The 16343-nt window shown below is 42.1% G+C and overlaps 1 protein-coding gene across 1 annotated transcript; it reads left to right on the forward strand.

The window, feature by feature from the left end:
* The first annotated feature begins 5988 nt into the window (after positions 1-5988).
* Positions 5989-15571, forward strand: LMOD2 (leiomodin 2). Its single transcript, XM_066362579.1, has 3 exons — positions 5989-6416; positions 11642-12994; positions 15095-15571. Exons 1-3 carry the CDS (start codon positions 6144-6146, stop codon positions 15119-15121), a joined length of 1653 nt encoding a protein of 550 aa, XP_066218676.1. The 5' UTR covers positions 5989-6143; the 3' UTR covers positions 15122-15571.
* The last annotated feature ends 772 nt before the right edge of the window (positions 15572-16343 follow it).

Below are 16343 nucleotides of genomic sequence, written 5' to 3' on the forward strand. Positions count from 1 at the left end.
GAGTTATCTGGCTGCAGAGTACGAAAAAGGGGGAAACGTCAAGCCACAATGCAACAGGGAGTCAGCGTTGCAGTCACTGAAGAAAATGAGGACAGCGGCTTAGACTCTAGTTGAGACAAGGGCACAATCAGCCATGAAATACAGTATTTATTGAAATACCAGATCTGCTGGCCAGGCTGATACTCCTGGTTTTTGGAGGTGCTGATGAGTTTTACTCTTGTTGGGTCTCCGTTATCCCGATACGTGGTAGGATTAACAGTTCCCTACATTTAAGAAGGCAAACTATGGCTATGGATGGTGGCCATGGGATGACTTTAGAGATTTCCATTTAACACTAGACAATAATAAAGTCCAAAACTCCTTGACATGGCCCTTCAAATAAAAACTATTCAACATCTATATGCATCTACCATGTGCCATGCATGAGGTTGATATGTTGGTGGCTGTTAAGAGAGAGAAAGAGAGAAATGGCAGGGGAAGGGGGTCAAGAAACAAGAATGCTATTTGATATAGTACAAGCACTAGCTATACTATTTTGGCTACTCCCACCTATTCGCCACGCCTACACCGAGTAATAGCTGGTTTTGATTTTTATTTTTGTACCCTTGCAGTTTGCTCAGAGGCTTTCATCTCTGTCTGAAAAGCTCTTTAACAACTTCCGAGCCTACTCAGACTCCTCCAATGTGGGCAGCGCTGCTTCTTCATCTGTGCTCCACCTCTGCCCACTGGCCGGCGCCTGGGCGGGTCCTCGGCACTCTGTTGCTGTAAGCTGTCTGCCTCCCCCCCCACACACACCCCCGCTGAGTATGAACTCCTGAGGGCGGGGCCAGATCAATGTCTATCTTTCTGTATATGATCCCAGCTTCCAGCACAGTACCTGTCCACACAGCGGGTACTGGGCAAACGTGAGCCAAATAACAGCATTTTCAAGAGGATACCAGAGAAAATGAAGGTTGAAAGAGACAACACTGTTTTCACTAAAAAAGAGAATTTGCCAATATACTAGGAAATTGTGTTTATCTGTTTGCAAGTCAGGAATCATGAAAATAATTCTCCCCGTGCTAGATATTCTTTTGAATAAACGATGCTAATCTTGAAAAGGCTTGTAGTATTATTAACTCTAAAAGTAATTCTACCCAAAAACACAATGTGCTCAAATAAAAGTCCCAAAACAGAAAATGCTGGTGCTAGGAGTATAATTTGATTTTTCCTCTCAATGTAGACAAGGTTGTTTTGGGGGATTTTTTTTTTTGTTTGTTTGTTTGTTTTGTATTTTTCTGAAGTGAGAAGCACCAGGCAGGCAGGCAGACAGACTCCCGCATGCTCCCGACCGGGATCTACCCGGCATGCCCACCAAGGGGCGATGCTCTGGACACGTTACTCCACTGCAACTGGAGCCATTCTAGAGCCTGAGGTGGAGGCCACGTAGCCATCCTCAATGCCTGGAGCCAACTTTGCTCCAATGGAGCCTTGGCTGCAGGAGGGGAAGAGAGAGATAGAGAGAAAGGAGAGGGGGAGGGGTGGAGAAGCAGATGGGTGCTTCTCCTGTGTGGTCTGGCTGGGAATCTAACCCAGGATTTCCACACCCCGGGACAACACTCTACCACTGAGCCAACCGGCCAGAGCCTAGACAAGGTTTTAAGGAATTCTAAATTATCCATCATACTTAAGTCTCTCCAAGGTCAGATGATGGTATTTGGTCACTCAGCCAAATTATATTCAGTGGACTTAAAGTTTGAGGGGAATACTTACAGGGGATCCAGTGAACTAACATTACCCATGAGTTCTGATTATTATCATAATCAGAGAGATCTGTTACATATATGCTAAGCTATCTAAATGACCATTGTTTTAAGGTAGTGTCCTTGACGCTATTATTTTTTTTAATGATACTGCCACTGAACAAACACTTGAATGTCTCCTCTTTTGGAGCCATTTTCACAGTTATTCATGGACTACCTAAGATTTGTAAGAAGAAACTCACATGAGACTATATTTATTTTTGGTTGTGCCAGTAAGAAAACTAAAATATGTGGGCTGATATTTCAAGAAATTAGTTTCTTTTTCTTTTTTAGCGAGAGAGAGTTAGAGATAGAGAGAGGGTCAGACAGACAGGAAGGGAGAGAGATGAGAAGCATCAACTTGTAGCTGCAGCACTTTAGTTTTTCATTGATTGCTTTCTTATACAGGTCTTGACGGGGGGCTCCAATGAACTAGTGACCCCTTGCTCAAGCCAGTGACCTTGGAGTTTCGAACCTGGGTCCTCAGCATCCTAGGCCGACCCTTTATCCACTGCACCACCGCCTGGTCAGACAAGTGATTAGTTTCAACACAATAGAAATAAGAATTTTGTAATGGTATGAACCATCGAACAGTGGAATAAATTTTTGGTAATGTAAAATTTTCACTGAAAGTGTTTAAACAAACACTGGCTGACCACTTAACAGAGGTTATAAAGAGAGGATTCATGTATTTCAAAGTCCCTTTGAAATATGATAATCTGAGATCACAGGAATATCTGAGTAATTATTTTATAATCACATTAAATGTGTAGTATTATAATCTACATACATCAAGCCCTTACTTTTCTGGTCTATGCTATAATGTCACCTTATTACAGACATCTTCCCTACATGAAATATTATTCCCACAGTTCCCTTTCTTCTCTCTTACTTGGCTCTGTTTCTTCCCACAGAGCTTCTGTCTGATATATTCTGTATATTTACTTGGTCATTTATAGACTGTCTGTCACCCCCAACTAGAATGTAAGTTCCATGAAGAAAGGAACTTGGTTGGGTTTCTTCACTGCTAAAACAGAATCTGACATGCAGTGTGTGCTTAATAAATTATAAGAATAACATTAGCCTGACCTGAGGTGGCACAGTGGATAAAGCATCGACCTGGAAATACTAAGGTCGCCGGTTCTAAACCCTGGGCTTGCCTGGTCAAGGCACATATGGGAGTTGATGCTTCCAGCTCCTCCCTCCCTTCTCTCTCTGTCTCTCCCTCTCCTCTTTGAAAAAATGAATAAATAAATAAAAATAATAACATTAAGATGTTATAGAAAAATTAAAAACAAGGAAGGAGAGTAAAACACAATTCCATTATTTTTTATACATAATTACATACACCCAAATTTGCACATGTCATATGGGCCAATACATAATTTGTTGAAGAAATAAACTTGTGTGATCATTTTCATGTATTTATTTCTCATCTTTCCCCCCCCCAAAAAAAAACACATGTTTTTACATAGTTGCAATCATTATTCACTGTTTTACCTAAAATGTTAATATACAACTGCATAACTCATCTTATTTATCATAGCTGGCTATAATGATTTGATATCACTTCCAAAAATCAAACCCTTTTCACATAAACAAAAAAGATGTGTCACCACAGAGGCTTAAACAAAAGTATATGCCGCAGGTCCTAGAACTATCCCATGAACTCATCACTTTCACATTCATAAGCATCTCTCTCATTAGTGTCATTGAAAGAGTCACAGTTATTTTTGGAGGCAGTATTCCATAATTAGTTAAGATAAAAGTTAGCCAAAACATTTTTGCAAAAGAAAACAGTTGGAGGACTTACACTTGTGATTTCAATCTGTACCACAAGCTACAGTAATTAAAACTACGTGGTATTGACATAAGAAAATAGACACAGATCCTTAGAACAGATTTGAAAGCCCAGAAAGAAACCCTTACATTTATGGACAATTAATTTTCCAAAAGGCAACAAGGCAATGTAATAAGGGAAAGCATAGTCTTTTCAAAAAAAAAAAAAAGTGCTAAGACAATTGGACATCTGCATGCGAAAAGATGAATTTAGACTCTTATCTTACATATATGCAAATATTAAGTCAAAATGAGTAAAAGACAGCCCTGGTTGTTTGCCTCAGTGATAGAGTGTTGGCCTGGCATGTGATGCCCCGGTTTTGATTCCGGGTCAGGGCACACAGGAGAAGCACCCATCTGCTTCTCCACCACTCCCCCTCCCCCTTTTCTCTATTTCTCTCTCTCCCTCTCCTGCAGCCATGGCTCAATTAGTTCCATCACATTAGCCCTGGGCACTGAGGATGACTCTGTGGAGCCTCCTCCTTGGGCACGAAGAAGAGTTTGGTTGCTGAGCAACGGAGAAATGCCCCAGATGGGTGGATCCTGGTTCCATTTCCCTCCTCTCACTTGGAAGAGAAGGAAAGAAAAAAGTCAGTAAAAGACCTAAATATAAAAACCTAAAACTATAAAACTCATAGAAGAAAACATGGGAGAAATCCTCTCTGACCTTGAGCTAGGAAAAAAATTTCTTACTCATAACACCAAAAGCTCAAGCGATAGGAGAAAAAAAGTGAAAATTTGGACTTCATCAATATTAAAAACATCTGCTCTTTAAAAGACACCAATAGACAAGCTACAGAATGGGATAAAATATCTGCAAATCCTATATCTGATAAAGTCCAGAATATATGAAAAATGTATATCCCAGTAAGACTATAAGATTTGGATAACCGTTTTACCAAAGTAGAAATAAGATAGTCAATAAACACATGAAATAATGCTCAACATCATTAATAATTAGAAGAATGAAAATTAAAGCTACAGTGAAATATTTCATTCCCACTAAAATGGCTATAATCAGAAATAAAAAACAACAGCAAATTAGGATGTGAAGAAACTAGAATTCTCGTCATGGCTGAAGAGGCTGTAAATCGGGGCAGCCGTTTTGGAAAAATGTCTCTCATTTTCTGCAAAAGTTAAACGTAAATTTATCATATAACTGAGGAATTCCGCTACTACACATTTATCTAGTCAAGTAGATGAAAACATATGGCCACACAAAGGTTTGCATTTAAATGTTCGTAGCAGCATTGTATGTAATAACCCAAACCTGGAAACAGTTCAAATATTTTCATGCATTCATCAGCTGCTGAATGTGTAAACAAAATATCATATATTATACATGGATTGATAAATGTGTATTTCAGCACTTACACATTTTAACAGATTTTATCTATGTGCTAAATGATTAATTTACAAAATCTTATAAACTATATATTTTATCCCATTCATAAGAATATGAGCATATATATCATTTCAAATGAGCTTCTCTTCAGTTTTCAGCCCAGACACAAACCTGGGTTCAAATTCTACCTCTCCTACATCTTAGCTCTGTGGCCTTGAGCTAGTTACTTGGCCTCTCTGAATGCATATTAGTAAAATATGGGCAATAATACATACTTTACAAAACTGCAGAATTAAGATGAAATATATAAAATGTTTAGCACTAGGCTGGCACATCATGCTCAGTATTATCCACCTCTTTGGAGTTTTATTGGCAAATCTAATTATTTACCAACACTACTGGGTGAAGAGAAGGAAGCCATGTTGTAACGCAATGGAGAAAGCCACTTGTGCAAGCTCTGGCTGTCTGACTTCAAATTCTCACTTAATCTCTCAGAGCCTTGGTTGCCAAAATCTGTTAAGGGAGGATAATGTTTAGTCATCTCACAGGGCTTGTTATGGTTAAGAATATTATATTAAAGTGCTTTGTAAACTTCAAAATACAATCAACAATCAAAAGCGCCCTGTTATTGTAGCTATCTGCTAGCACCCACGCCGCCCACAATATGTGTTTAGGAGAACCTAAATAAGTCCTCATAGAGTGACGATGCTCGTAGGTTCTCAACCTCTAAAATCATAATGAGTCTTTTCATGGCCACAGTGGTGGTAGCGAGTCCTTTTCAAAATAAATGTTATTCCCCTGTTGTCTGCCTACAAAGTGAAAACTGTGTCCCTCCCTATCTGAAACACTCCCTGCTTGTCCTCATGAGCTATCGGGCTCAGCTAAATCTGTCCCTGGCCAGTATGTTAATAATCCCCATTGGTTCAGAGACCGCTATCCACCACCGATGTGACATTCTTTGTGTTCAAATATCTAGCTGACGTCTGATGCTTAAAACAGCCTATGCCTTCACCGCTCTCTGCATTGTCCCAGCCCTGTATCACCGCTCTTAAAAAGCTATCACAGTCACTCCTAACACCAGTTGCTGACCTGCCTGCCCACTCGCCTCCCTGCCTGCACTGGGCTGCATTGAATGCCCGGTTCTTCCAGTTCCCTGTGGCTCTGACAAAGTAGGGATCATGTCTACCTTCGGCTACCGGAGAGGACTCAGCAAATATGAATCCATCGATGAGGACGAACTCCTCGCTTCCCTGTCAGCCGAGGAGCTGAAGGAACTAGAGAGGGAGTTGGAAGACATTGAGCCTGATCGCAGCCTTCCCGTGGGGCTAAGACAAAAGAGTCTGACAGAGAAAACCCCCACGGGCACATTCAGCAGAGAGGCACTGATGGCCTATTGGGAAAAGGAGTCCCAAAAACTCCTGGAGAAGGAGAGGCTGGGGGAGTTTGGAAAGGTAGGCTTTCTGGACATTTCCTTCGCTGCTCCCAGCCCCCACCCCAAACCTGGGAACCTGTTTTCTCCAACTATGCAGTCCTTGTCACTTTCTCTTTCTTATAACCTGTTACTGAAAAATGTCTCAGGCTGAAATAGTTATGTAACATCTATGGCTACCCAATGGATCATAATATGTAAAATGATTGGCTCAAGTTTTATAATTGAGTAAAGATGGAATCTTTGAGAAGAAAATAATGCACAAGTAAGGTGTAGGTTTATTTTGCCAAATGTAAATCTAAGTTGAGTTATAAATTGGAGATGTGGCATAGTATCTGTTTCTGAATTTTTAAATGTATATATATATATTGCTGTTAAGTGAATTAATTTTCATCTATAAAGCCAAAAGTGGGTAATCTGGTTGCTTTGACTGTGATGCTGGTGATAGTAAAAATTCTTTTCCCAACACCAAGAAGTTTGTGGGATGGTAAGAAAGTACGTGTGACTGAGAATCAGGAGACCGTTTTTCAGGTCCCTTCTCTGTCCGAGTTGTTAACCTTGAATAGATAGTCACTTCTGCAGGGTTCTCTCTCCCATCTGTCCACTGAGGGAGTGGGAACGAATAGTGTGTGTGTGTGTGTGTGTGTGTGTGTGTGTGTGTGTGTGTGTGTGAATCAAAACCTCTTTGAGGTTATGGAAAGTTATGGAACCTCTCCTCAAGAAAACACCTCTGTGACTGTGCATACAGACACGAACTTTTACATAGAATCTCCAAATGATCACATACATCCAAAGCCCACCCAAAGGTTCAGGTTAAGCATGCCTGTGGAGATGGCCTCTGAGATTTCTTCCTACTTTACAACAGTGATTCTGAGGCCAGCAAATGTACTCACGTTAGACTGCAGGTATATTATACCCTTGTTCTCTGGCCAGTAAACAGTTGCTTTAAATTTGCCAAAGAAATCATTAAAAAGGAGTTCAAAAGACTGTGCTCTGGGAAAACAGGAAAGGCAATAAGAACGCTAATATAACCAATGTCTGAATTTCTGGAAGCACACAGGTCAGGAGCAATAGTTTAAAACCTCCGTGCTCCGCTGGAGTTGGCTTAAACCAAAGTGGTCTGCAGCCAACGCTGAGACTTCCACAGGACTAATCTAGGCGCTGTTAGATGATCTTGACGATGGGGCCTGTAGGCCACATTTGTGGCAAGATATGTGTAAGCTTTGTCCATGTCAATCATCGCAGGAAGGGTCACTGGGATCAGGCCAGGGTCTGCCAAGGCCACGGTGGCTGCCTGCATGGAAGGGTTGGAGGGGGAGGTGGTCAGGAAGGACATGCGTTACAAGCCAGGATTTGAGGTCAATTTCTGCACAACCATGATTTGTAGAGGTGGGTATTTTCTTCCTGATGTGGGACTATGTGTCAAAATAGATAAAATATGACATGTTTATTACAGTTATTAGAAAGTTTCCTTAATATAAAGATCAAAATAGACTCGGGACAGACAGCTATTGTAGCAACAACCCAACAAAGGCATTTTAATGTCGTAATGTCTTGAGATTGATGGGAAACGAAGGGCAAAGCCTGTTGTCAGCTGTTGACGGAACCCACCTCCTCCTGCCAAAGGTCTTGCTGATCCCTGCCAATGGCTTATCAACTTCAATTAGAGAGGCTGTCGTGTTGATGAACTTGGATTCCTTTCCCTGCTAGTTAGTTTTTCTCCCACGACACTTTCCCTGCTGGCCAGCTGTTCTGGAGTCACAAGGAGTGCTGAGCAGAAGCTTGCTGGTGGAGGGTGTAAATCCATTCCCACCGTAGGAAAAAGCTCAAGGCAGCTGATGGGGGTGGGGGGCGGAAACAGCAGCCTAAGTCAGGAGCAGCACAGTATGGACCATGAGAAGGAGGTAGGGGTCTTTTGTTTTCTGGCTATTGGCTCTGAAAAGCTTATGAATATCATGTTCAATTCTTACTGGATGGCAGCCTTTGCCCACCCCTGGGTTCACACAAAATTACGCTACACTAAATAGTGGCAGGGGGCCTTGGAGACCAAAGCTCTAGCCTCCCTCGCTTGAATACCTGCTGGGTCTCAGGCATAAGTGCCAATGAGTTCACTCACATTATTTCATTGAAATGTTAGAGAACTCAGACTGAGAGGTTAAGAAACACATTTGAGATCAACAGTTTAAAAGTCGACTGAGGCCTGACCTGTGGTGGCGCAGTGGATAAAGCATCAACCTGGAAACTCTGAGGTTGCCGGTTCAAAACCCTGGGCTTGCCTGGTCAAGGCACATATGGGAGGTGATGCTTCCTGCTCCTCCCCCCTTCTCTCTCTCTCTCTCTCCCCTATCTATAATGAATAAATAAAATCTTAAAAAAAAAAAAAAAGATAAATAAAAGTCGACTGAAATTCAAGCCAAGCTCTTTTAGCACAAAGACCATGGTTCTCAAAATGTGGGTCACCAAGGGTCAGCATCATCTGGGAACTTCTCAGACCTGCTCAACCTCTGCTCCCTCGCCTGCTGAATTAGGGGTCTCTGGGAGTGGAGCCCAGCTTCTGTGGTCTCGCAAGCTCTGCCTATAATTATGCCACACGCTACAGTTTGAGAAGCACTCAACTACACTGGAGTTTCTTTGAGACTCGCCCCCAAACCCCTGCAGAGGTGACTTGTCAAAAGTCAACTCATTCTTTGTGCGTAGACCTAGTACTAGAACCAAAAATCAAGCTTCTTACCCCCTTGTTCATGTAACAATGCCAGGGAAGTGTCGGGAAGAACAGCACACGTCCCTTCTGTGCCGCACCCCACCTTCCCACCCCCCTCTCAGAGGGTCGGGGTTAACTCCAGAGCGCTAACAGGCAGGAGAGCTGGAATAATTTGGAAAGTAGGCGAACATCGCTTTTTGCATCCTCTACCTCCTCTGTCTAAACACTTTTCTCCCTTTTGGTGTTCTTTCCCTAGATGCCCCCTAACCTAGGATGACCAACCATTTCAGGTTGCCTAGAACTATCTAGACCTTAGAACTAAAACTTCTGCTTCCTGGAACAATTTTCAATCCCAGGAAAACGGGACAATTGTTCCCCTTACCCCACCAGCCCCATGGGTGCTTTTTTCCTGGGCCTCGTCCTGACTCTGAGGCCGTTAGCCAATGTTGTTTTACATCTAGTCAGTAAACACATGCCTACAGAGCCGCCGCTATTTGCTCAGCACGGTGCCAGGTGAGGGAAGCAGACATGATGACTGTCCTCACCCTACTAAGGCTTTTGGGAAAATGACAACTCATTAAAATAGGTACTTTTGGGGGGGAAGTACAATGTCATGGGAACACATCGCTAGGATGGTTTCAAAGGGTGTCAAAGAAGGCTTTCTGGAAGGAAGTACATTTTGAGGGGAAAACATCTCTTGCAGATAAAACCTAAAGTTCTTTAAAAACCAAAGTGAATACAATTAAAGGTTGGCATCAGAGATGGTATACCTTGAATTTTGAGACAGGTCACTTTCCTGCAACCATGCAAACAGCTAACACACACACACACACACACACACACACACACACACTCACACTCACAGTGTCCTTCTCCCTCCTGATCTTGAGAGTGAGTAAATTAAGACTGGACAAGCCATCCCAGGAGTGGCTGACCCCTTCCCCAGGCCATCACTTGGTGCCTGCCACTCCAAACAGGTGGCTAACTGGAAGCTATTTTGTGACAGCCACTGGGCAAACAGAGATAAGCACAGTGTTACCCAAAGCTCATTCCACAGGCCTCAGACAGCACAAGCCCTCAGGGTAAAAAAAAAGTTGTGCCAATATAGAGAGAAGAACCAAGGTTATGGGGCCAGGGGAAGGACCTGGGAAAATCGAACTCATTGCCATTTCCAATTTATTTTTAATCACAAAGATAACAAGAAAAAGAAAGAAGGGGTCAGTTGGACTTTTTCGAACAATCTTGTAAACAAGAAAGACAGAGAATAGAATGAAATTGTGTTGGCCTGAAAGTCTTTCATAATTGATACATGGTAAATCATTTAAGACTATCAGTCTGAGGCAGTGGCTTGCTTCAAGATTTTCTACTGTTCCCCGCTGTTCCTCATTATAGTTAGAGTCTGGTTAGAGCCAAGGGTGGTTACCTTTCCCACCTCCTGTCTTCCACAGTCTGTCTCATTTAACCCGGCGCTAGCATGAGATTTCAAGTTGATTTGCTGAAAAGGGTGACTTGAAAGTTTTTCTTTGTAGAGCCGAGTTTTGACCTGCTGCTGCTCTGACTAAAGGTCTGCCCATTGGTGTTCCTTCCCCGTAGCAAGGACAGGGACAGCAGCAGCTCCCAGGTGGTGTGGGGTCTCCGAGCACCTTTGCCAGGCTCTACCCCAGAGGTAGATAAATGGTGAAGAAGCAAGTGACACTCTTGCCTCTGTCTATACTGAGACAGGCCTGGGCAGAGAGCACTTGGCTCCTGTCACATCTGCTATAGGAGACAAATTTGCAGAAAAGGTTTGAACATTAAGAAAGGGAATCCATTAGCATGTTGTGCATTTTTGTTGTCATTTGTTTGGGATTTAGAAATATGCGAAGACAGAGGGCTGAGGGTGATTGCAGAATGGAGGGTTGGAATTGCTAAATTGTAAATAGACTAGTCAAGTAGTTCAGAGCAGGTAGTTAAAAGAATAAAAATATCTATCAAGGGTTTTCCAAAGCTCAAGTCTCACCTTATTTGTTCAAAATGGCAAAATGATAGTAAATTTTAGTTCAATAAATTAAATTCTGCAGAAAACAAAAGAAAATATTTGTAGGAAAAGCTATCGAAAGTTGGGCAATGTAATGTTAACCTTGGTCACCCAGGAGAGAAACTTTCCTCCCTACATATCAATATTTTTGTATTACAGGCAGTCCCTGGGTTACAAACGAGATAGATTCTGTAGGTTTGTTCTTAAGTTGAATTTGTATGTAAGTTGGAACAGGTACATTTACCTATTAAATGCAACTTAGGCAGATGTTTGTCTTAACATAGTATCTATTTTTACTTTTCTGTGCATATAAATACTTAAATATTTTCAAACCTACAGAACCTAGGGTCTGCCTGTACATGCCACATGTTACTTTTCTTATTTACCGAGATACAATTGACACATAACAATGTATTTGTTTTATGTGTACAACATAATGATGTGGTATGTGTATATACTGAAAACCATGTTACTTTTGTAAATTTAAAAAATGTGCTTAGGAATGACAATGATGATATCATGTCTTTAGGTGGCTGAAGAAGACAAAGAAGAGAGTGAGGAAGAGCTTATTTTTACTGAAAGTAACAGTGAGGTTTCTGAGGAGGTGTACACGGAAGAAGAGGAGGAGGAGGAAGAGGAGGAAGAAGAGGAAGAGGAAGAGGAAGAGGAGGAGGAAGACGACAGCCATGAAGAGGCAAGATCAATTGAAGACGACAAAGGTATTAATGGAACTGTAAATTATGATAGTGTCAATTCTGACGGCTCTAGGTCAAAGACATTTAAAAGTCAAATAGAAAACATCAATTTAACCAATGGCCACAGTGGAAGGAACGCAGAGTCCCCAGCGGCCATTCACCCTTGCGGAAACCCTACAGTGATCGAGGATGCCTTAGAGAAGATTAAAAACAACGACCCTGACACCACCGAAGTCAATCTGAACAACATCGAGAACATCACCTCGCAGACCCTCGCCCGCTTCGCCGAGGCTCTCAAGGGTAACACGGTGGTGAAGACCTTCAGTCTGGCCAACACGCACGCCGACGACAGCGCGGCCATGGCCATCGCGGAGATGCTCAAGGTCAACGCGCACATCACCAACGTCAACATCGACTCCAACTTCATCACCGGCAAGGGCATCCTGGCCATCATGCGCGCCCTGCAGCGCAACACGGTGCTCACGGAGCTGCGCTTCCACAACCAGCGGCACATCATGGGCAGCCAGGTGGAGATGGAGATCGCCAAGCTGCTGCGCGACAACACCACGCTGCTCCGGCTGGGCTACCACTTCGAGCTCCCCGGGCCCAGGATGAGCATGACGGGCCTCCTGACGCGCAACATGGATAAGCAGAGGCAGAAGCGGATGCAGGAGCAGAAGCAGCAGGAGGGGTCTGACGGAGGGTCGAACCTTAGGACCGCAGTCTGGCAACGAGGAACGCCTGGGTCTTCGCCTTTTGCGTCTCCCAGGCAGTCTCCCAGGTCATCGCCCAAACTGCCCAAGAAAGTCCAAGCAGCGCGGAGCCGGCCTCTATCCCCGCAGGCCCCGCCCCCGCCGCCGCCCCCGCCCCCTCCGCAGCGGCTGCCGCCCCCTCCTCCGCCTCCCCCGCCGCCGCTCCCGGACGCCAAACTCGTCACCAGGAACATCGCCGAGGTCATCAAGCAACAGGAGAGGGCGCAGCGGGCCTTACAAAATGGACAGAGAAAGAAAAAAGGGAAAAAGGTTAAGAAACAGCCAAACAATATCCTGAAGGAAATAAAAAATTCCCTGAAGTCAGTGCAAGAGAGGAAATCAGAAGACACTTCCCGACCATCTACCCCACAACGATCAACCCATGACAACCTCATGGAGGAGATTCGGGGGAGCAGCATCAGACAGCTGCGGAGGGTGAGTACCCGCAGGGCAGGTGAAGGGGGTGGCCTCCTGGCACAGTGGTACCAAAGTCGCCTCTCAAAATACTGCTATTTTAGTATGCAAGAGGGAGCACACCACAGGCAGAGCAGGTGGTCCCTAAGGAACAGATTTCCATTGAGAGAAGTGCTTGGGGACCGTTGGTAGGTCCTTTGAGGGCCAGGCCTATTTAAAGACACTCCAACGTGTAAAAATCTTGATTGCTTTAGTAATAGTAATAAAAAAAAAAGTTAAGGAGTATAATCAGTGGTGGGATTCAGATAATTTAACAACCGGTTCTCTGCCCTAATGACTGTTCTAAGTATAAAAAATGATATACCGAAAGGTAGTTTATCATTTCATGGATTTAATACTTAAGAACAATAAAGAGGCACACAAAAACTAGATTATGCTATAAGAAAGTTTTAAAAGATCAACAAAAAAATATTAAATAATACCTGACTAAAAACAATAAAACTGTTATTTAAGATATTTCTATATTGCTTTTTGATTGTCGTCCTTACTTGGTAATTTTCTTTGCTTTTCTCTGAGCATCAGTGGTTGTGTGATTTATCCTTGACCATCCTGTCACTGTAGGAGTAGAATCCTATTCCTTTAGAGCAGGGTCCCCAAACTTTTTACACTGGGGGCCAGTTCACTGTCCCTCAGACCGTTGGAGGGCCGCCACATACAGTGCTCCTCTCACTGACCACCAATGAAAGAGGTGCCCCTTCCAGAAGTGTGGCAGGGGGCTGGATAAATGGCCTCAGGGGGCCGTAGTTTGGGGATGCCTGCTTTAGAGGTAAGCCAATTAGACTAATAGTCATTCTGTTTGATATATTAGAAACAATTAGGTGACTTCTCATCTCTGAACATATTAGGTTCATCTCTGAATAACTCCACCTTAGAAAGAACCCTGATTACAAGTGCCATTTTAACATTCGGTTCGTCAAACTCAAAGAAAAATTAGGTGTCCGTTCTGCCAAACCAATGCGAACCGGCTGAATCCCACTACTGAGTATAACAGTGGTTCTCAAACTTTTTGAAGTCAGGGTACATTTAAAATCCTACAAATAATTGTAGGCGCACTATATACAAATTTCTGAGAAATATGTTATAATAACTAAGTCAACTATTAAAGAAAAAATATAAAGTCCAAATGTGCTTTTATGGTAATTAAACGAAGTAAATACAACAAAATTAAATTTATTCTGACATTAAAAAATATTTTATGTTACATTTTTTGAGTTATGCTTTTTAGAATTAGTAAAATAAGAGGGGTTAAAAAATTAAAAAACAAAAACATTATCTTTTTATATACGTAGATACAATCTTAGTAATATTTAGTAAATTCAGCAGGTCTTGGCGTGAATGTGTTAAGTTTTTTCATTCTTGTGTTTATGAGAAACATGAGCCTGATGTGTTCTAGCGATTTCTAAAATGTTGGGCATATATTTGAAAAGCAAACTCTCATTTCCTTATCAATACATTGAAGAATTCCTCTCTTTTTACTCTTGTGTTGAGTGCAGAAAACCCCCACCATCCATATCATCTTAACTTTACCCCAAACAAAGGATGGAAGAAACTTGTGTCCAGTCTTTCCGGGGAACATGGGGGGTAGTGTAAACAATCCAGCACCCACAGCTTAACAGCCTTTTGCGACCTTATCAGGCAAGTGAGGTGGGGGGTTGGCCAGACTGTCAGCTTACAGCCAATTCCTCACACCTCTGTCCCCCAAAAATCTAAACTCCAAAAACCCTATTGGTTTTTTGGTTACCATCAGGCACATATTTCTCTGGAATACCATAGGGCGCACCTGGAAATCTTCTAGGGTGCACCAGTGCGCCCTGACACACACTTTGAGAACCAATGAAGTATAATTAATCTGCATTCCAGAAAAGATTTATCACTTGTCAAAACTTCTGCCACAGAGTTGCAAGGGGTTTCAAACCCAATTTTTAATATAAAATCTGAATCGCACATAACAATAGTCAGCCTATATCAGAGTTCCTCTCAGAGAATACTGCTAGAGAAAGATCTTTTTCAGTTTATCATTTGCGTTGTTTTCTTATTGAAAGAAAATCCCCTATTTTGTAGGTGGAAGTTCCAGAAGCTCTCCGATAAAAACACAGTCTTTAGAAGAGGACGCAGACTTATTCATTGGTATTGAGTTAAATGCATTGTGAGATGTTTCTAGAACACCGTCTTCAATTTGAAATGTTCTCTGACTTTAAAAATAACCTCACTCGTTAATTCCAAAGGGAATGCTAAGAAACAGTCAGCATGTTTCTTTTGTAAATATGAAAATAAACGTATTTTTTTTTAAATGTCATGAGGTTTGTATTGGCAGGAAGCAGTTTATTTAAAGCTGTTCTTTATCTCTTTGATTTGTTGGTAACTGAGTTGTAAGGAGTTAATGAAATGAGCTGTTATTTTTGTAATCGCAATGAATTTGAATTGAAGTATTTGGGGTTTTTTAAAACAAACTAATTGTTTTGTGTGAGTTGATACATTTTCAGGTGTGTATGTAACATTGTCAAATATTAAAAATATTACATTCTGACCAAAAAAGGATTTGGGTTCTTTACCATTTGCCTTTTTTTTGTTTTTCTTTTTCCCACAAGAAAATTTGACCAGAGCTCTTTCTAAATGTCTGGAATTAAAAACTTAAAAAAAAAAATCTTCTTGATAGTAAGATAAAAACTCAGGAAAAGACCCCAAATTGGCCATTTTCATTCTGGATGCATTGATATTAGACCCAGAATGTCAGCTGACACCCCCACATTCCAGTCATTTATCATTAAAACCAACTCTTTCTGGAAGAAAATTTACACTCAGAATAAAGTTTCTCAGTAAACAGGAAATAGGTGCTCGGTGAATGCCTGAAGACAGACCCCCTGAATTCAGACTGATCTCGTGGTCGATGCTAAAGCTATCTTTTGAGCTGTCCCTGGATGAGCCCAAACCCAGTAGGTCTCAGCCTTTTGTGCCCTCACACACAGTGAAGTCGACGTGCACAACACACATCCAGAGACAAGGACACATGTATCTGTAATCATGGAGTATCACTCCACCCCTTCACACTCAAGAAAGATCTGAATTCAAAAGACCTCCCAGAGGTTACCCTCGTTCCACTGTAGTTCTCCACTCCAGTTTTTGGAAGCTATAAATCTCTTCTGAAGCCCCTTGTAATCACTACGGTTAGCAATGTTTCTTTTGTGTCCTACTGAGTGGAACAGTGGTCTTGGTAAGCCCCTGGCCACCCATTCAATACTTGTTTGCTTCATATACAAAGCTTTGGATTATCTTCAATCAAAATTACGTTCAATTTTCACTGGAAAATTCT

Source organism: Saccopteryx leptura, chromosome 2 (assembly GCF_036850995.1).
Source record: "Saccopteryx leptura isolate mSacLep1 chromosome 2, mSacLep1_pri_phased_curated, whole genome shotgun sequence".
Lineage (NCBI taxonomy): Eukaryota > Metazoa > Chordata > Mammalia > Chiroptera > Emballonuridae > Saccopteryx > Saccopteryx leptura.